The following is a 22,564-nucleotide window of genomic DNA, read 5'->3' as shown; positions in this document are numbered from 1 at the left end:
ATTTGACAGGCAAATCATCAAATATGTAGCTCGTGCTTTTAAACGTGAGCCCATAGACAACTAACGAGTAAGAGTTTACATTTCTTTCCGGAAATGGCACTATTTTAGCGTGATAGTAGGCTTCATCGGGACTACATTTCCCATGTGAAAAAGCCGCGTGTGGTCACGTGGGGGACGTCCTTGTTTTGGTGACGTAATCACGCGTGGCGGTGCTACTGCTAGCTTACCCTGCGCTACTTCACAGCCGCCTGTCGTCAACGGAGTCTATCGATCACGCTAATGTGGTAATGCGAGCGACAGATTAACCTCTAGCCAAAATAAACTTATTTTTTTGTTGCTGTAAAATGTTTGGCAAATAGCAATGAGCGATATTGGAAATATTTAGGCTCAAAGATAGGTTTATTTGTGGCAGGCTAGCCGCGTCAACACGAAGGCCTTTGTGGCTTGCTTAGCTAGCAGCCCGTCCCAATGCCGCAGTTTTAACGGCTTTGTAGTTTTTATGGTTATCTTCAAGACGATAAATCTGCTGGACCGACATAACGGCGTCTGATTGACGTTGGCCTCTTCTAGATAATGGCGGAAGATGATGCTGTGGTCTTGCAACAGAATCTGGACAGGTGAGTGTGTGGCTAGCATGCTAATGGCAACAATGTTGCGTTACGCAAAATCTTCTCACAGTTGCTAGAAATTGATATGAAAGAAGTGTCAAAACATCACATGCAAGTTTATGTAGTAAGTGTTTCAACCAACGCCATGTCTTTAGGGCTCAACTAGACTAATGTGTTGTATCTTTCGTTAGTACATAGTAATAAATACGCCCACTGTTGACGCTGGTCTTGAATTGCTAGTACTGGGCTAATAGTTAAAGTACCACTGATAGTCTCACACACACACACACACTAGGTGTGGTGAAATTAACCTCTACATTTGACCCATCCCCTTGTTCCTTGAGGGGAGTAGTGAGCAGCAGCAGTGGCTGCACTCGCACATGTACTTTAGTATATCATAATGCCACAATTTCTACCACATATGGTAAGTTGGTAACTATTAACTATCGAGTTGAAAAGGTTGTTTTCATATAGTGTCTACACCACTTCTTTTCAACTGGCGGCTTGGGGGCCAAATCCGGCTCGGTAATGACATCAAACTGGCCCCTCGAGTTCTGTTCAAAACTTGGTAGACAAACATATCTGCAACAATTCCTAACAACATTATCAAATTAAATCAAGCTTTATTTGTCTAGGACTTTTCATAAATATAAAATGTAGGTGGACAGGGGGATATAGTCGAATCCGTGGTCTGTCCTGGAACCAGTGGCAAAGCTGTGGTCCCTCTGGACTTTAAACAAGCTTTACTGTTTCCTTTCTGGACTTTTTGGCAGCTCTATTGCTTGGATTTTACTGATGTCACGTCCGACTCACGTCCATTCCATTAAACATGCGTAGTGTTAAAGCTTGCTCTGTTCTCAATAGGTACTCGGCGACATTTAGCCTTTCTCGAAGAAAATATGCCCTATGCTTGTGTCTTTGGCTTTACAAATCGCGAAAAGGTTAAAGGGGAACATTATCACAATTTCAGAAGGGTTAAAACCATTAAAAATCAGTTCCCAGTGGCTTATTTTATTTTTCGAAGTTTTTTTCAAAATTTTACCCATCACGCAATATCCCTAAAAAAAGCTTCAAAGTGCCTGATTTTAACCATCGTTATATACACCCGTCCATTTTCCTGTGACGTCACATAGTGATGCCAACTCAAACAAACATGGCGCACAGAACAGCAAGCTATAGCGACATTTGCTTGGATTCAGACTCGGATTTCAGCGGCTTAAGCGATTCAACAGATTACGCATGTATTGAAACGGATAGTTGTAGTTACGCATGTATTGAAACGGATAGTTGTAGTGTGGAGGCAGGTAGCGAAAACGGAATTGAAGAAGAAACTGAAGCTATTGAGCCATATCGGTTTGAACCGTATGCAAGCGAAACCGACGAAAACGACACGACAGCCATCGACATGGGAGAAAGCGAGGACGAATTCGGCGATCGCCTTCTAACCAACGATTGGTATGTGTTTGTTTGGCATTAAAGGAAACTAACAACTATGAACTAGGTTTACAGCATATGAAATACATTTGGCAACACCATGCACTTTGAGAGTGCAGACAGCCCAATTTTCATCAATTAATATATTCTGTAGACATACCCTCATCCGCGCTCTTTTCCTGAAAGCTGATCTGTCCAGTTTTGGAGTTGATGTCAGCAGGCCAGGGAAGCTAGGGTCGATATTCTTCTCTTGATCATCTTCGGTGGCATAAGGGACGGTGTGAGCCAAGACATCCAGGGGGTTTAGCTCGCTCGTCTGCGGGAACAAACTGCCGCCATTGTTTGCCGTGCTACCGAGGTCCTTTGTCCCTGAATTGCTCACACACTCCGGCAGATTCAATGGGGGTCTGGCGGCAGATTTCTTTGACTTTATCGTTGGAAATGCATCTGCTTTGAGTGTCGCAGGATATCCACACATTCTTGCCATCTCTGTCGTAGCATAGCTTTCGTCGGTAAAGTGTGCGGAACAAACGTCCAATTTCTTGCCACTTTCGCATCTTTGGGCCACTGGTGCAACTTGAATCCGCGTCCCTGTTCGTGTTGTTACACCCTCCGACAACACACCAACGAGGCATGATGTCTCTAAGGTACGGAAAACAGTCGAAAAAACGGAAAATAACAGAGCTGATTTGACTCGGTGTTTGAGAAAATGGCGGATTGCTTCCCAATGTGACGCCACGTTGTTACGTCATCACTCCGAGAGCGAATATTAGAAAGGCGTTTAATTCGCCAAAATTCACCCATTTAGAGATCGGAAATCGGTTAAAAAATATATGGTGTTTTTTCTGCAACATCAAGGTATATATTGACGCTTACATAGGTCTGGTGATAATGTTCCCCTTTAAGGTTTTTTTGGTGTGGATTTTTAAACTAATTTAAACGTAGCTTTTCAAAACCTTTTTAAAAGTTACCGCAGCATTCGTGTGGTTTGTGTTAAAAGGAATTGTACATAATAATCTTTAGAAACACAACATTAGCACTCTAATTTTGTGCTAGAACATTGTCTTGTAAAGGCACCTTTAGCAAGCGTATAGCTGGAAGCAATGACCCTGGTCATGTTTGAGGAGGTGATAGCAGAAGGATGTACATCATGTTCTCTTGCCTTTAGACGGTGGTGCACTCAGCCTCTATCGCTGACAAACATAAGACTCCACAGGCTCTTATCTGAGCCTACCTCAGGCAGTCAGGTTACCTCTGCAATGCAGTTTTTCACTTAAAGAACACAATTCAGTCCTGCCAGACCTTTTTTTTGGCACTTTCACAATCTTTGTCTTACCTACTGTCAATGTAGATAGCAGGCTCTGTTTCTACTCTTTATGAATGGGCATCAGAATACAACTATAATGTAATATATATACTCAGAATAAATATACAGAACATGGAAATAGCTTCTGCCAGCATTTTTTTGAACTGATAGGTTAGGTTAAATATAGGGCTGTAATGATGGATTCATTTAAAAAAATGTGTTCCTAAAATGAAAATTTCAATGAGTCCTCAAAGTCAAAATAAAGAACTGTTTTGTATAGATTAGGATCGTTAAAAATCCGACAAATAAGGTTCTGCTGCGTTGCAATGGAGCAGATAAAGTAAATAGTCCACACCCAAGCCTTAAATCCATAAAGCTCCTTTGACTGCTGCTGCAGATCTTCATCATTTGTTAGATGCACAATTTTCCACATATTATTTTAATAATATGCATCTTTTTAGGTGTGTTATAGCCAGCAATCCTTGAATGCTTTGCGGCTCTTGACAAACATGTATGTATCGTTTATGTTCCGACCAGCTTGTAATAACTGGGTAGGTTTGGTCGAAAGCTGAAGTACATGTTGAGAACGACAGTTCTATTGCATATTTTTTGTGAGGTCTGCAGGAGAACATGGGGAAGATCATTATGTTGAAAAGTAACAACGTTTGAATAGACACCCTAAAGGGGACACTACCTCTGTGTAAAAAAAAAAAAGCCTACAAAGATTGATTCAGAACAATCCCGAACATCTATCTGACAAACGTGCTGACCTTGTCAGACCTCTTAAAGCAGACATAAGCAAATTAGCGCTGTATGCGGCCCGCCGGATGTCTTCAAACTATTTTTTTTAAACCTTCATCATCAAAACTGGAGCCGCCAATGCGGTGTGTAGTGCATTTTTCAAATTACCATAAGTGCCATCCACACTGGTTTAAATGTAACTTAGATATTGGGTTTCACAATGTAAAGCGCTTTGAGTCACTTGAGAAAAAGCGCTATATAAAATGTAATTCACTTCACTAAATTTAGTCAGATTTCTCAAATAAGCCTCCTACAACCCATGGAAACACCTTAATCCGATCGTTTTCGGTTTTTGAAAAGTCGGACTAACACACCTGGATTATGCGATTGGAAACCAGATCTCTGGAGTGGGTGTATGCAGCCAGAGAGGACCACTTGTATCACGCATACGCCAGTCTCAATGCGTGAGATACAACCCAGAAACGGATACAATTCAATAAAAACAACAACAATTCTAATGAATAGGATAAAATATTCTTTCTACGTAAAATGAATAACATAGCTGTGCAAATAATACAAAATGTATCTAACTCGGATAAAAAAGAACAGTAGGCAGCAGGCACTTTGTCATTTCTCTTCCTGGTTCAATGACTTGCCCTTGATTGGCCTGTCCTTAACCAATCGTGACTCATCATAGTAAACAACCAACCAATCATGGATGTTCTTATACCTGCAATCACGTCTTGGAAGGAGCAAGGGGAGGGGTTTAGTAGCCCATGGAGGGGGAGCACAGAAGAACAAGGAACACAACAAATAAGCGGCGTTTGGTAATTTTAACGTGAAATAAATTATATCGATATTTACTTAATTCACGAATTATGAATTATTATATTGATATTATTAAAGAATAATAAAAACAATTTGTATCTTTAAATATATGGATAACGTTTATCTGTAGTCTTTTTATTAGACATTGCAAATGACATGATGGTATTACGTTCACACCCCAACACTGCTTTACCTAACAGTCAGTAATCATGGTTTCAATATTGATAACAATAATCTTAATTATTACTCTGGTCATATTTGGCAGCCCTAGATCTCATGGATGAACACTATTTTTATTTATATGGACAAAAAGTGCAGTTACATCTTATGGCCATCAGGTGCCATCTTTCAAAATCATTTTATATATATGAATGTGAGTGTGAATGTTGTCTGTCTATCTTGTGATGAGGTGGCGACTTGTCCAGGGTGTACCCCGCCTTCTGCCCGAATGCAGCTGAGATAGGCTCCAGCACCCCCCGCGACCCTGAATGGGACAAGCGGTAGAAAATGGATATATATATATATATGTATGTATATATATATATATATATATATATATATATAAACCTTTAATCAGTGATATGTTTCTGTTGTTTTTGCTATATACACCCCTAACAGTTTGATATTGACTGAAATGTGTAATTAATTGTTCTTGCAGTGGGAAAACAAATACTTTTGTTTTTTCCACACTGGACAAATCTAGACATCACATTTTAGAAAGTTACAAAGTTGTCTGATTTTTTGTTTTTCTGTCAGCTGCTCATAGCAGACTTTGGCGGACTGCCGCATGTAGTAGCATTGCACGGATAAAAATGTTTTATTAGCTTAGTATAGAGTTACATTCATGTTTTCGATTGCTGTTCTTATCTTACACAGAGGTGTATGTACATTGGACCTCTGTTAACTGATGCAGAGGCAAAAAGGTGAGTTGGCGATTCGTGTTTCGCGAGGAGGATTGCATTTCGGTGGCGTTTCATTAAATCCTGCACTGCCGCCGGACTGGGTTACCAGAATAGGAGCTATTGAATCAGAAGGAGCACTCAGTTTTTACCCCCCTCTGTATCTGCGGTTCTCATTTACATGAGCTTTCAAAGTCAGTCTTTGTTGGTCGATGAATTTTTTTTTTTATCACGTATAATATTAGCCATTTTCATTGACACTGGTAGCTTACCACTGGTTATACATAGTGGTTCTCTAAATGCTTAAAGGATAGAAGTTGCTTCACTGTTACTTTATTCCTAACCTCAGTCACGGTAAAGTACTGTATATTTGAGTAAGGCACTGACACATTTGTATCAATGAGCTGTTTTTTAACTTTTCTGGCAGGGTATGCTACTAGCATGTTGTGGTAAATGGGTTAAATAATATTGTAATAACACTAGGGCTGCAACTAACAACTAATTTTATAATCTATTAATCTGTCGATTATTACTTCGATTAATGGATTAATAATCGGATAAAAAAGACAAACTACATTTCTATCCTTTCCAGTATTTTATTGAAAAAAAAAAACAGCATACTGGCACCATGTTCTTTCAACTTGCCAAATAAAACAAGGCAAATGTTACAAAAAAATTTTTTTTATAAAGTGCACCATTGTCTTGCACAATAGCAATCATTTTGTTTGGGGGAATTTCAAACCTGGCTACTACCTATTCCAACCATTCTGCAATGTTGGATGCTGAATGTCTTTCCTCTAGTTGCATGGTCGTAAGGCAGATTGACTTCATGTTCCATTGGTCTCCAATGTAATGGCATGTATTGCCAAGGTGGCTACACTTGTCCACACATCAGTAGTCAGAGCAATTTTGCTCTGGGTGGCTTTTATGTCAGTCTACACTGCTTGGAATGTCTGCTCGTACCTCCTCTCCATCACTTTGGTAACATGGGTCCACGTGGGAAGAGTGTAACCAGGGTTGAGGACGTGAATCATTTGTCTAAAACCTTCATCCTCCACCATTGATAGTGGCCTCATGTAGGGCTGAGTGATATATCGATATATCGCGGGTTTGTCTCTGTGCGATATAGAAAATGACTATATCGTGATATTCGAGTATACGTTCTCACTAAGGCTGAAACGACGCGTCGACGTAGTCGACGTCATCGATTACGTAAATACGTCAACGCCGTTTTTGTGTGTCGACGCGTCGCTTACCGTATTTCCTTGAATAGCCGTCGGGGCGCTAATTACTTTAAAACCTCTTCTCACTCTAGCGCTTATGCAGTATGAAGAAGAATGTTTTAATGTAGACACATAGAATCATCATACTGCTGTGATTATATGCATCAAGTTTTAATTCAAGACTAAGGCAAAATATTGAGATATATATCGTGTATCACGATATGGCCTTAAAATATTGCGATATTAAAAAAAGGCCATATTGCCCAACCCTAGCCTCATGTCAGTTAGCAACATATCCAGGATAGCATCAGTCAATGCAGCCGCTTCATGTGGTGTGCACACCTTCCTTGTACCAAGTCGCTAACGCTGGCTTGTTTCTTTCTGAAATGAGAGAAACCATATAATGAACGTACATAGTAGCATCATTTACATGTAACTTAATACATACCTAGTTGATTTAATTCATAATTTCTGAAGTAAAAGGCAAATACGCCACCACATAAATGGACATTGGGGATGCAGCATACACCTATAATAACACAGTAATGTAACTCATCAGATCAGAACTGGATCAGATATTGTACACGTTTCTGTTGTGAATAATAAAGGATTAATTTTAGGCTGCCTCTGAATGATAGCATGACATATTCCAGCACTTTCATAACGTTTAGTTATACTAAAGCGTCACTCAAATCTAAATATATTTATATAGCTTTATTGGGCCCGGCTACATTGATCCATTATGAAATTAACCTGAGATACTCTGTCCTCTAAGTTTATTTCGAAATTGGTAACCGTGCGTTTTCTCTCTCAAAACGGAGTTAAATGTGCCGGAGACACATTATCAGCCCCCCGTTGCAACAAAGGCATAACGTTAACGTTACTCACAAAAAAGCTGAACTCACAATGCCTGTTGCGACTCAAAACAACACAGAAAATGAAGTCGTCACAGTCTCCAAAACGTTCCTAACACTCTAAAAGGTAATACACAACAGTTGCTGCTGCGCTTCCTTAAAAAAATTATCCTCGTTAACAAAAGATTAAAAACACACAAAGACGGACACAACGGATCAATGTACCCGGACTATTGACTTAAAAAGTTATGTACCGTGAGTTCTTCCCTTCATCAATGGCTCCAACATATTTCCTCTTCAGGTGCTCCCGAAGCAATGTTGTACTTCCGTGCCATGCGAGGTCCACGCTGCACATTTTGCAGGAAACTGTCTTCTTTGAAGTCTTTAAAGTAAAGTGTTCCCACACTTTTCTCCATTGAAGCAATAACCTCAAGATGTTTCTCCGCTGAACTATCTGTACTGTTTTCCTCCGCCATTTTTCGAATGTTTCCAGGCAAAGGAGACGGCGTCGTCACGTGAGCCGCACATGACACATCATTGGCTGGCTTACTGCCCCTCGTGAGACGCAGCCGCAGCGCATGCGCATAGCATAGATCCAACGAATCGATGACTAAATTAATCGCCAACTATTTTTTTAATCGATTTAATCGATTAGTTGTTGCAGCCCTAAATAACACTGAGTAAAAGTTAATAAGGCACTACTACTATGCACACATTTCTCATTTAATTTGTTGTGTAGGTTAATTTAGCTGGTTGACATCACGGAAACGAAGCAAGTTGCGATCCCATGAAGACAATTAACGGATGTATAAATGGAGACCTAATGTTTCCATCAGACTCTGATTCACCGCATGTTCCTTTTGGCCAGCTCTGTCACTTGAGAACCTAAAAAGATTACCACTCGCATGCTCATGTTTTATGTTACAATTGGGAAATGTCGCTCATTGCAGGATGGAATCGAATGAAGACAAACCAATTAAAAACACATTTTGCCAGTTGAGTGTTTTTTCTGTAATTGCAATAGGAGGGCATTCCGGCACCCCACCAAGATCAAGTAAATTTAATTTAATTTTTCATAAATATAGAGCCAGAGGGACAATATTGACAAAGTAGCACCTCAATGTTGAATATGTAGGCAGACGTAGAGTTGTACATTACTTAACTGACACTAACATACGAGGGCCTTTTTATACAAAAATGCAGGGTAAAATATCATAAAAACACTACAGTTTTGAGTATAAGCAGATGTATTAACAGGTCATATGCAAAAAAAAACCAAGTTTGGCAGATTCTGAATGAGAAAACGCCAACACGGCATGACAACATGGCAAATGTCTGTCAAACGTTTGCCGCTAGTTTTTCAACAGTATTAAATGGCAGCATGTCTTTGGTGATGTATTTAAGAACACTTTCTGTGAGCATACACCATTTTGCGCTGTTTTGTTTGTACTGACCTTGTTTAACCAAACGCTCAGTGAATGTGGACTGTCGGTTCGTTGTTTCAAGTGGGCGTGCAGGTTTGTCGTGTTCGAGTACATTCGGCAAACTGGCTCCTTGGTGTAGATAGGCTCATCTTGTTCCAAAGGTTTAAACTGTAATATTTCCACATTACAGCGGTGGCATTTGTTTTTGTGATTATATTGTCCATGTTCGCTATTACTTGTGCTGGTCACGGGCTAGCTTGTTGCACTGTGTGATACTAGTGGGACAGCAGCCCCGTCTTGCCACACAAAGAGTCAGATACACTTAATGAAGGACAAGAGAATTCCCCCCCTTCTTTTCATTTCGCTATGGTAAAAACACGCGCAACTGCTGAAACCGACGAAAAGCGTGACTGCTCTTGAAGCATGCACATGGCGATTTATCGATAGTGGAAAACTTACTGACTTGATTTGCATTTGTCCTTGGTTTATTGACTTATCGAATATCAGCCCAGGCCTACAACTAACCACACTCTCACCGCACAGGTATCTCAATAATCTCGGGGAAACCCTGGAAACAGGTTTATACATTGTTCTTTTTATTAAACAAACTAAATAGCATTATTTAATTTATCCTAACAACAAGATCCGATACCGATTATTAGTGGTGAATGAGACCAATGACAATACATTTAGAATAATACTATTACAACACCCAACATTTAATCTTGTTTAAATGCCTGAAGCATGTTTATTTAAAAAACAAACAAAAACAAAAAGTGCCGGGAGTTCCTTTGCACATTATAAAGTTAAATACATTTTTAAATAAATAAATATCCATAAAGTTTTGTATCCCTGAAATAATTGCTATCCCTACCACACGGACAGGCTGAAATAATATTTATCCTAATAACGTCAACTGTGATTGATTAACATTTTTTTTAAGACATTGTCATGCAGCGACAAAGTACAAAACATAATGTACAAGGCTAGAAAAGGAAATTTTTACTTGCTGAAACTTTTGTGTCTGTGTGCTGAAGAACGCTGATCAGTGGAACTATCTTGGAGTGTTTTTATACTCAGCCGTATATAGTCTAGACTGAATCTCAAACACGCAAATATGATTCTACTCTAATGGACTGTTTCCATATCAATGTTACGAGCTAGGAGATGCTGCTTATTTTTATGAAGTTGTTATGGTATTCTGCTCATACTAACGTTACTAGTAGTTGTGACAGGTAGAGGACTAAGATGTTTATTACAATTTCGGGAGAGTTTTATGTGTTCATGCACCCAGAGTTCATCTCCACATGACACATCATACACCCACCGGAGTTAATCTTCACACTTTTCTCTCTGTTTGTTTAAGAATTTAAGAAGTTTTCAGCTTCTGATTGACTCTGCCCCTTACAAGCGTGGTTTGTGTAACCAATCAGATGTCGCTGTGGGCGGGACAATGCCGGAGACAACGGCACGACTGCAACTGAGCCAAAATAACCAGTTTTAAATAAGCCTGCCGGATTTAAAAAAGGCATTTGTTCTATGATTGTTACGAGGGCTGACCGATAAAACAATATCGATAAAAAAGAGCCGACACCGATGTACTTAAAAATGCCAAATTTCGGCGCAGATAATCACCCCTGCCGATAATTGCTCGATCTCAAAGTAAATCAGCAAGTAATTTCCATCCGTCATCAGGCCTCAAATTAATTTTTTAAAGTCAAGGCAAGTGTTGCTTTACAGGAGGGCTCATATTTTAGGGCACCAATGCAAATTTGAAGGGCATTAAGGCAAACATTTTTTTCTTTTGAGGCAGGGGCTCCAAAGCATGCATGCATGCATATACTGTATATACTTTTTTGTAACCGTTTTAAAAACGAATGATAAATGTATGCATTATCCTGTTATATCTCACATTCTATATAGTGTTTTGGAAAAAGGTTGTCATAAAGGTTACTTAATTCATTAAAAAAAAAATACAAAAAAACCCAACTTTTATGCATTTGTAAATGTATTCAGTTATAAACATTCATTCACTTTCTTCTTTCTAACTTTTACCGCTGCCGGTAGTTTTTTGAAAGTATATGAAAGTAACATAAGCATTATTAACAGAGTAATATGGCAGAAACTAAATAACATGAATGAATAAAAATAAATGTAAAAATGTGAAAGATGGCCATAAGATGTAACTGTCTTTTTTTCCTAGAGAATTAAACCGTGTTACAAATGGTCTGGAATTTTATCGCAGTTAACATTATATACAGTAGTTTACCGTAAGGCTGGGCGATATGGCCTTTTTTTAATATCTCGATATTTTTAGGCCATGTCACGATACACGATATACTGTATATCTCGATATTTTGCCTTAGCCTTGAATGAACACTTGATGCATATGTGTCTGTGTCTACATTAAAACATTCTTGTTCATACTGCATTAATATATGCTAATTTTTTTAACTTTCATGCAGAGAGGGAAATCACAACTAAGTAAATTTTCCACAACTGTATTTATTAAACAGTTATTAAGCAGTGGCACAAACATTCATGTAATTTCGAAAAAGAAAGTGTAAGATTGTCAGACATTTTAAAACAAGCTTTTCGTGCACTTTTGTGAATGATGTCACTAAAATGACATATCAAAACAACACTAAATTAAAGTGTACTTTTTGTACAGAACGCCACTACAATAGTTAAAAACAAATAAAGTGCACTTTTGTGCATGATGTTACACAAGATATTTCAATAACTGTCAAATAAAAATGAGCTGCATAATAGGTTCCTACGGACAATATCTCCTTCTGTTGTTGACTTTTTTTTTCACACAGTGTTGATCTGGAAATAGTTGCTTCGGCATTTTGTTGGTCTGGCACCGGCCCGAGATGTTGACATGCAGAGTTTCAAGCACTCCTCATTCTCGAGCGGGTGACTTTTCAAATGATGCTACATAAGCAGTGCTGCTACTTTTTGTAGCAACGCTTTTGCCGCATGAATGTTGAACATATTCCCGCTTGAAGCCAAACCACTGCCGGACGATGGATCCCGTGCTGTTTTTCTTGGGAATTAATTCTTCCTCCATTTGTTACCAGATTCGCACCTTATCTCTCTCGTATTACTACCCCCACTTGGGGCGGCTTAGCTCGGTTGGTAGAGCGGCCGTGCCAGCAACTTGAGGGTTGCAGGTTCGATTCCCGCTTCTGCCATTCTAGTCACTGCCGTTGTGTCCTTGGGCAAGACACTTTACCCACCTGCTCCCAGTGCCACCCACACTGGTTTAAATGTAACTTAGATATTGGGTTCCACTATGTAAAGTGCTTTGAGTCACTAGAGAAAAGCGCTATATAAATATAATTCACTTCACTTCACCTCACCGTTAGCATCACAGCTAACGTTACCATGTCGCTACCTCTCTGCTCCGCGGGAGCGTGTGACGTTGCACACGTGACGTATGTAAGGTGTGCTTGGTTTACGTCTCTGTGAGAAGGAGAGACAAGAAAGAGTGGGAAACGCATGCAGTGTAATGCCGCAGCTAAAAGCAACTGCGTGAGAATGTATACTCGAATATCACGATATAGTCATTTTCTATATCGCACAGAGACAAACCCACGGTATATCGAGTATATTGATATATCGCCCAGCCCTAGTTTACCGTTACAGCCCTAATCCATTAACAAATAACAAGTCAAGGGCGGTCACGGCATGTTCTTGCCGTAAACGCTGGTCATTTTTTTAGGGCATTACGGCAAATGACGAGGGCGGTCCGTTGCCGTGGTTACATTCGAGCCCTGTATCATCTCATCAACAATCACATTCTTTATTTTGACTTTGTGGACTGATTTGGGATCTTTCTTGTCCTTTCTATTATGAAATGCCCAGTTACTGTGTGGAATACAGTTACTGTGGAGTAGTGATTGCAATACATGGACAGGTCAAAAAGGTTGGTTTTAGTGAACCTTTCTTTTGTCTTTTAGTCACAACCTGTCCTGTAACTGAGACTGAAAACAAGATGACAGTTTCAAATCTAGAAAGTTCTAGACACATGTTCTGTTTATCAAAAACATTCATGTAGATGCAAGCAATTATAATATGCAACATCCTTTTTAAAAGAAAAACATTGTTTGAAACACAATACAATAGCATGTACTACTAACAACTACATATGTTGGGGAGCAGACTAATCTGTGTCTCCTTCGGGCTGCTTCTCTGGGTGTAACAGTAAGAACTTTTATTGGAAGTTTTTGAGTGAAGGACCGGAGCGTTCAGAGTCAGTCTGCTTAAGACCCATTGTACAAGGTTAATGCTTGGTCTTCTAGTTTGTAGAGTCATGAGACGGAACGGATTGAAGCACGGCGCACCATTTGGCAGCTTTCATATTTCCATGGATAAATGTCCGCGGTTTGAATGTTGTTTTAGCATTGAGGCTGCACTCTGTTTCTGAGTGGTGCAGAGTCTGCAGACTGACGGTGCTCTGGTCGGACTGTTGTGCAGGCTTGCTCGCCTACACGGTTGGTCATCCATCCATTTTGGTCATGCTTTTTTTAGTGTGTTTTTCTGATTCGTTTGATGTCGTCTGCGTTTTCTTTTTGGCAGTCTACTTTTCACTAACTTTCTCAGTTCCGCTGGTTGAAAGGCAGGATTGTGTCGATATCTGGTGTGGAGAATTGTTACCAGCGGCAGGGATGCTTGTAACTCAAATGTATTGCTGAAACTCAACGCATAACAAAAACCAGAGAGACCACCGGTATATCAAAATAATCGTAAGTTGGAGTTTCTCGCAAATTTAGGTGCCACTGTATTTTATGTGTGCTTTATGTACCAACCTTAATAAATCGTCTACTGGACAGTGGGTTCCTCTCCAATAATTTTACTCATGTATATGATTCCCTTCCTAAATGTATCAGTGCAGGATATGGATCCCGATGATTAGTGCCCCAGGGAGTCCCTGAGTAGTTCTGGTCACATGCCAGGCCCACTTACCACCCCAAGTGTAATCACATCTGTGGGAAACTGTTTGTACTGAAATGTAATCTGGAAAATCTCTCAGTGAGACGATAGGATGAATGGCCTTGCATGGACCAGTTCCTGTGTTACAGTCAGACACTCTACAAGCTTCGGTTCTTATTTGTCTAATGGCTTTTCTTTATCGATCTTGCCAAACGTGCATTCATCAACTGGACCTTTATGGCAATTTTGATTGATTGTGGAAGCGCTTTGATGTAAATTCCAGGTTGTGTTTTGTTTTCATCAGACCCATTAAAAGAGTAATGAATGTGTTTGTTTTAGGAACTGCTGGGTATGCTTTGCAACAGACGATGACGACCATACAGCAGAGTGGGTGTGTCCATGCCGCTGCCGTGGTTCCACAAAGTGGGTCCACCAGTCCTGCCTACAGCGTTGGGTGGACGAGAAGCAGCGTGGCAATAGCACTGCACGCGTAGCCTGTCCACAGTGCAATGCAGAATATCTCATAGTCTTTCCAAAACTTGGTAAGTGGCCACTTGAAAACAATATGGGAGTGGGGAATGGGTGGGATGCAGGATCTTGTGAGTACACCCTTCACATGCCAGCATCCTTTTTGATGCAGTAAATCTTTTCAGGCAACAATATCATAGAAATGAAATATGAACACATTAGTTAGTAGTGTTGTCCAGATACCAATATTTAGCAAAATGTATTTCATCCATCCATCCATTTTCTACCGCTTATCCCTTTCGGGGTCGCGGGGGGTGCTGGAGCCTATCTCAGCTACAATCGGGCGGAAGGCGGGGTACACCCTACTTTTTAAAATAAAGGAGACCACAAAAAAGTAATTATTAATTTTATTTTAACAAAAATCTTATGATACATTAAGCATATGTTTCTTATTGCACTGAAAGAACAATTTTAGAACATTGAAATAAAATGGCGATAAGTAACATATTGAACATACCGGACAACTCCTCTTCTCTATGCATTAACATATTGAGTAATTATTTTGTCCAAATTATGAGGGACAATCGGTAGGAAATGGATGGACGTATTAATAATTTATTTAAAACGAAAAAAAGCCCCAAACACATCCCCAAGATGAGAACTGCCTTGCTGGGGAAGGTGAAAGTGATGGAGTGACCAAGTATTGAGGTTATGAAAGATAAAGCGATGCGATCGAATATCCGGGTTGACCGACGAACGATTTGCTTCAGCTCCGTCGTTAGGATCCACTACAATCGCTAACAATCAGTTATGTATTTTCAGGTTAATCTTTCAATCGGTTGCAAGACTAGCAATCGCTTGAGGGTTTGTCTTCTATACGTCAAGCAAATTACTCAAATTTCTTCAGTTTATGCGACCGCAGCATCTCTTCTAGTCAGTCAGTGCATATGACGCACCTCACTCACTCAGGCACAACCCTCCCCGCTTGACTGACAATATTTTTACCAAATATCTGCGTAAAATTAAGTTATTTTATTTTTAATTTTTTTTACCTTTTAATATTTATTTTGTTAACTGTACATTGTTGCTTTTTTGTTATTTTGATAAACTCACCAAATGATTCAATGATCATAGCTAAGGCTGCATAATTTTGGGAAGAAAAAAAATCCCGATTAAATAAACCTTGAACTTTGATGTCGGGTGATGCACGAATATTCCACGCTCGACTCAGTTTATTCTCTAAATACGTATCCAATTTTGAAGAAAGTAACTGAAAAGAACATGCACAGGTGAATAATTAAGGGTTGTTTATTAAAACGATGGGATTCAAAAGTCATCAGCTAGAATAAAAATGTTTCGCCAAAAAAACCCATTTCTTAAAGAATAAAAAATGGGGATAGGTTGATTGGCAACACTAAATTGGCCCTTGTGTGAGAATGTGAGTGTGAATGTTGTCTGTCAATCTGTGTTGGGCCTGCGATGAAGTGGCCACTTGTCCAGAGTGTACCCTCCCTTCCGCCCGAGTGCAGCTGGGATAAGCAGCCTTTGGGACAAGCGGTAGGAAATGGATGGATGGATGTAATACTGTGGTGTGTAGAAATGTAGAAAATAACTTTTACCTGACAAAAAAATAAAAAATTCTAATATAACCATAACATAACATTTCTTTCACAATCCTTTCCACAATTTGTACCATTTGTAAATGATTTTGGCAAAGACATGGCACTTATTTTTAGTAGATTATAGGTACCTAGTTCGAGTCTCTCTTTTTGTGTGACATGTATTATTTATATTCGGTAATTCACTGTGTTACCTTTATTTTCAACAGCGTTTACACGTCATCCTTATTGAATCCAAAGTGTGTCCACACAACTGACATACCAAAGTAATTTTTAGTACAAGCTCCTCGCGTAGTACTGACGGCCCAATGTTTTCCTCCATGGCGGGTCTAGCCACGGCTGCAGACACTCTTCTGTAGGGCCCACTCTAATTCACAGGGCCACAGGGGCGACGACGACGACAACGGAAGTGAACCATGTCTTTAAGAAATGCCCACAGTGGCACTGACAACGCGAGCGTGGACACTTGATTTGTAACGTGATCTAAGATGGCTAAAGCAGCACATCATGGTTGTTGTTATTTCGGTTGTTGAAAATATAGCTTTTTCGGCTGATTATATGCAACCCTAACGTTAACCCTAACCAAAAACCAGCCCTAACTAATTTTCAGCAGTATTTTTTTAATCTATTTATGATATCTGTGTTAGATATAATTTCTCCAGCTTTACTTCCATTTTACTTCCACATTTCACTTCCAGTGTTGTCACCCAAGTGGGCACGCCTTTAAGTGGCCACGCCTTTAAGTGGCCACGCCTTTAAGTGGGCGCCACTTAGTTTCTGCAGCCGCAGCTACATATACTTGAACTGGCTGGGACAATGCCATGTGACATAACTACTACTTTGGTTGCCCTTCAGACTTGATGCGTAGCGACACCTGGCGGCATGTCTTGTAACTACACAACCAGTAGTGAATTTTAATTGGACAGTGTATTAGTAGAAAAAGAAATTACCGCCATGGCAATTTTACATCGGTTTGAAGGTCAAAATGTACTAGTACTAGCCTTGTATTTACTTGGTATTGGAGCGATACCAAAATTCCCAGTAACCACCCGTCCGGAGTTTTACCGCGCTGTTTATTAATAGTATTATCATTAATCGTTACATCCCTGCTATGTACAGTAAATCAATGCTGCTTTCCAGGGCGTACGCTGACTACCCTTAGTTATGTCTTCGTTAGTTTATATCGGATTCGTCCTTTTAGAAGCTATAAAAAATGATTGTTGAAATGTAAGTTACTGTAATGGCATCATTACAGAAGCACTAGCTTTGTGTTTTCATGGTTAGTGACTTTGGTGGCAATGTGCCTTGGGTACAAGCAGTTGATTGAAGAAGTTATTGATCCGCCATGCATGTGTTCTCTGTAAGCCTTATGAGTATAATTTACAATTCCTGACCGAATGGCTAAGAGAAGTCTTAAACAGTGTTTCTCACTCTTCATCAAGCCAAGGTGGAAATGTGGGTTAATTAAGTACCTTCTGCTATATAGTAGAAGTGCATTTAATTGTTCTGCCTTGGACTGTAAATAGATAGATAAACAAAGATGCACCTGATGGTCACCCATGGCCAGTGGTTGGGAATCACTGGTGTAAAACCAGGAGCATCAATTATTCTGATCCTTGCCAGAAGGGCTGGACAATTAATCAAATTTCGATTTTGATTTTGATTATAGCCCTTAATGATTATGAAGATATATACCGGTAGTCGAAAAAAACCCGATTAATGTGCCTCGCAACATGCATGCAAATTTTGGAGCTTGTGATGGTGAGGCAGAGAGGCACGAATGAATGAAAACTGAGCACGTGTATTCGAAGTTTAGGATCTTACCAAAAAGTTAAGTCATTTGATTTCCGCATTTACATAATCGCAGACTCAGTCACATAATTGGTCAATAAAACAAAATCTGCTGTTAAACACAGAATATCATGGAAATTGGCAAAATGTAAGTAAAATGTTGTCGCTGTGAGGAGAATAAAAATTTGTTTGGGAAAATAATGTGTCTGGTAGCGCTCATTTATCCCTCACACACTCAACTGCTCTTTCTTGAACTAGGGCTGCCCAATTAATCAAATTTTAATCGTGATCACGATTTTGGCAGCTACGATTAAATGAGGGTGATCGTCTGCGATATTAAAATTAAAAAAACAGACTTCGCTGCATATCAAATCAATCACGTTCATGACCAACGGTCAGTCAACCACCAGGAGGCGACTGATAGACGGTGGACTCGTGTGAGCGTGAGTAAGGGTGAGTGACAAGTTGAAGGTAGATCATCCAGTAGCTCCGGAAATTATTAGAAAAAAGAAATGTATTACTACATTGGTGCCCTCCCTTCCCGCAGTTACCCACAGGGTACCAACAGGCACACTTTTTAATCCGTAACACGACCGCACACCTTGCCGTTCTGTAGGCACTCCCGCTCGTTTCCCGAAACCCGGAAATGCGCGCGGATAAACCAACAACAAACACCACAAGGAGTTGCACGGCAAAGCTGCGTTGGTGTGCAGTGTGCACATCCAAACAAATTATCAAGTTGCAGAGACAGGTTAAGCATTAACACGTCCCATTTTCTTCTCAACCGCCATCGTTTGCCTGCGCTGCAAAGCTGGTTGTTTAACAGAGCGGGACTCCCCCCACTGGCGCAAAGCTCTGACTAACAGCTACAAAAGCTGGGGTGCCCAAAATACAGATGACCGTAACACCAACGAGGTGCAACGAGGGACCCCGTATCCATCCACCTCTCAAAATCAGACCAAAATAACGGATGTAATAACGTTTTATTTGGCCAAATATATATGTCCTATATATACATTGAGCAGTACAATGAATGTGTTCCTTTTTATGTTCCTTTCGTGCATAACTTTTATTTTTTTAACTTGCTGGTGCTTTATGATCGCACTCTGCAATGGCACATTTTATTTTAGTTAGCCCTTTGTCTTTTGTACATTTAATTTTATTATTAATGAATTGTTTTGAAATGAAAGCTAAGTTCACATACTGTTTGTTTAAAATAGAAAGTACAATAAAATATGTTTTAAGCAACAGTAAATAATCATGATTAATAATCGTGATTTCTATATTGGCCATAATTTTGCAGACTAATCCCAACCTACACAATTTCGAGACAGACCCATGAAACCGCAACTAAACTACGAAGCTAAAGCTAGCAAGAACAATCCATACCCCCACAACACATCTCATCTGCTTGTGTTGTCGTGAACGATACCATCGATGTAAGATTAATGTACAAACAGCAGTCGCAACTCTTTTTTTTTTTTTTTTTTTTTTTTTTTTTACAGTCTCAAATTGTCTCCTTACTTGTCAAGCTGAGAACAGTAGAGGACACTTCCTCCCTTCACAATAGTAGCGCGGTGCGCCACATTCGATGTGACTGTGCTAACAAAATAATGGTTTCAAAGAAGTACCCTGCACAAGCATAATGTACTTAAATCACGTATTGATACATTTACACGTCTATTGTGCTTTGACCTAAAATACTGGTCAAAATTGTCCAAAAATGTATTACACCAATAAATGTGAGGGATTTTGCATTTAATTAACAAACATTTGATCACATTTTATTTGACACAAAAGCACACACTCTATGATGGTAAAATAATTGTAAAAAGTAAAAAAATTTAATTAAAAACAATTAAAACGGAAACACTGAATGTTATTGTTTTTATATTGCTATTGTTATTTAAAAGTATTATTACTAATATTATTTTTTCACTTGTTGTGGTTTATTCATTACTAATTTATATTCGCCACATGGTACAAAAAACGCCTGATGGGTAGGAAAGGAAATATTTCAAAGACCCTAGAAAGAAAGCTAGTGAGAGATGTGTCTGGAGATCCCAGAACAACTGCTAAGACACTAGTGACTGACTTAGCCAACTCTAGAATTTGTGTCTCAAAGAAGACAATCACGAGAATCTTGCACATAATTGGACTGCCAGGCTGCAGACCAAGAACAAGTCCACAATTTGAAGTATGTAAAGGACAACCTAGAGAAAGACTATGCATACTGAAAGTTTGTCCTTTGGGCAGATGCAACAAAACTAGAGCTCTTTGGCCATTTAGACACTGCTTATGTTTGGAAAAAGAAGGGAGAGCCATAGAACCCAAAGAACATGGTCCCCACAGTTAACATGGTGGTGGGAGTATTACGCTGTTGGGATGCTTCAGTGCATTTGGAACCGGGAATCTTGTCAAGGTGGAAGGAATACTGAAGAAAGAAGGGTATTTGAAGATCTTGGAAGAGAACCTTTTGAAGTCAGCAGCAAAACTGAATATGGGTTGCCGCTTTGTCTTTCAAAAATGATAACGTCCCAAAAAATATGTCACTACTGGTGAAGAACTAGCTCCAGAAGGCCCGAGTGAATGTTATTGAATGGCCGGCACAAAGCCCTGACTTGAATACCATCGAGAATCTTTGGGGAAAATTGAAGACCAAGGTCCATGGCAGGAGACCATTAAATCTTGCGGAGCTTGAGAGGTTTGCCAAAATAGAATGGGCTGGGATTGCTCAGGAGGTGCGTGTGAGACTTGTGGAAAACCAACAAAAGATTGCAGGCTGTTCTCGCGTAAAAAGGACACACAATTTTCTCAGGCGGGCTAATAATTTTGACTCTGGTCATTTTTGGTTTACGTGAAATAACTGTGTTCCTGTGTGCAAATAAAAATATTGGAAGCAACCAAAATGAAACCAGGGTGTTTGGAAAAGCTGTGTAGAAAATGCATTGCTCTCTTTAACAACACTTGGGAAATACCTCGTGTGAGGGCTAACAAGTCTGTCCTCAACTATATATTTAAAGTAAAGTTTTTGTTGTGCAATACATTCTCATGTTTCAAGTTAATTAATAATCATGTTATTAATTGAGACTACAATATCACTCAAAAATAATCGGGATTATTATTTTTGCCATAATCGTCCATCCCTACTTGCCAGTGTAGTGAGAGGTACAGCTGTTTAAATGCCAGCTATGGCCTCAAACAGTAGACCCAGTTTGACAGCATCTGCTTACTTTCCTTTTCTGTTCTTAATCTCCAGCCATTCCTGGATAGACTGATATTTCATGCAAGGTGCCTTGAAAATAGTCTTTATGCCCTAAACACATTACGTTTGCTCGTGCACACACACTGAATTACCCATCAGCCACTGGGCGACTACAAAATTGTCTTCAAAGAGCAAGATGCTGCAACCTGAGATGAAACCAGGCCTCCAGACAATGTTATCTGCTGGAAGCCTGGCTGGTAAAAAGGTTCATTTATATTCATAGGGAACAAAGCTGTGCTGTCACTCACTTCAGTGCTACAAGCAGAAAGTTCAGCTCACTTCTTTGGACCCAATAAATAACCCGCCATGTGTGATATTCGCACTTTGCAGGGATATTAGCACTTTGCTATTTCAAGGTAAAAGTGTCAATCATGAATTGTGAGACTACTAATTATTAAGTTTGGAGGTGTTTCAAAGATGAACTGCTTAGCAGATATAAACTGCGTATATGGTAGAGCACTATATGCTACTAAATATATATAACAGGTCAGCAATAAGGTTCTCACCTAAAATGGCATGTTTTTCCTACAAAAGAGTCATAGAGTCAGGGATTTTTTCATAGTTAAATATCTTTGAGTTTACCATTGTACTGCATCCAAAAAGAAAAGTGTCAGAAGTACGGTCGTGTTTTATGAGTTTGAGAGTGGGAGTGAAACTGGGTCAAGGGAGGAGCTGATGAAGCAGCTCATCAAAGGCTGAGAGGAGTGTACTGCTGCTGCTGGACAGTCAATAAATCGTGACAGGATGTTGCTCTCTGCAGCACTGCAAACATTTTTTTTTATGTTTATTAAAGGCTCCAGCATCCCCCGCGACCCCGAACGGGACAAGCGGTAGAAAATGGATGGATGGATGGATGTTAAATATATGTAGAAAAACTAGAAAACTTTCACATGACTCTTGAAGCCATCATTTATTAGCAGTGAAGACAAAATGCATACAGTTGTTAACTGGTAGAGCACTGACTAAAAATAAGATGCATGATCAATATGACCTTTGACCCTAACCGAGCTAAACAAGTGTAAAGATCATTATTAAATTGTGATGTTAAGTTACAATCAAAGAACTTACAAGTTAAGATGCAATCTTTAATATTTCTGGAGTTTACTGACATACAACAACAATACAATAATGCCTTGAAATTAGGGTTGTATTATAAATTATGTAAA

General features: G+C 39.5%; 1 protein-coding gene across 1 annotated transcript in view; it reads left to right on the top strand.

Moving 5' to 3' along the window:
• Window positions 1-172: 172 nt before the first annotated feature.
• marchf5 (membrane-associated ring finger (C3HC4) 5) overlaps window positions 173-22,564 on the top strand; it is a 35,543-nt gene continuing 13,151 nt past the window's right edge. Inside the window, exons 1-2 of the mRNA XM_061962335.1 lie at window positions 173-617; window positions 14,595-14,797. Of these exons, the coding sequence (XP_061818319.1) occupies window positions 574-617; window positions 14,595-14,797 (247 nt within the window). The 5' untranslated portion in view covers window positions 173-573. The remainder of the gene's footprint in view (window positions 618-14,594; window positions 14,798-22,564) is intronic.

The sequence above is a fragment of the Nerophis lumbriciformis genome, linkage group LG02, assembly GCF_033978685.3.
Source record: "Nerophis lumbriciformis linkage group LG02, RoL_Nlum_v2.1, whole genome shotgun sequence".
In the NCBI taxonomy this organism is placed as follows: Eukaryota; Metazoa; Chordata; class Actinopteri; order Syngnathiformes; family Syngnathidae; genus Nerophis; species Nerophis lumbriciformis.
This window is presented reverse-complemented; position numbering and strand designations above follow the sequence as displayed.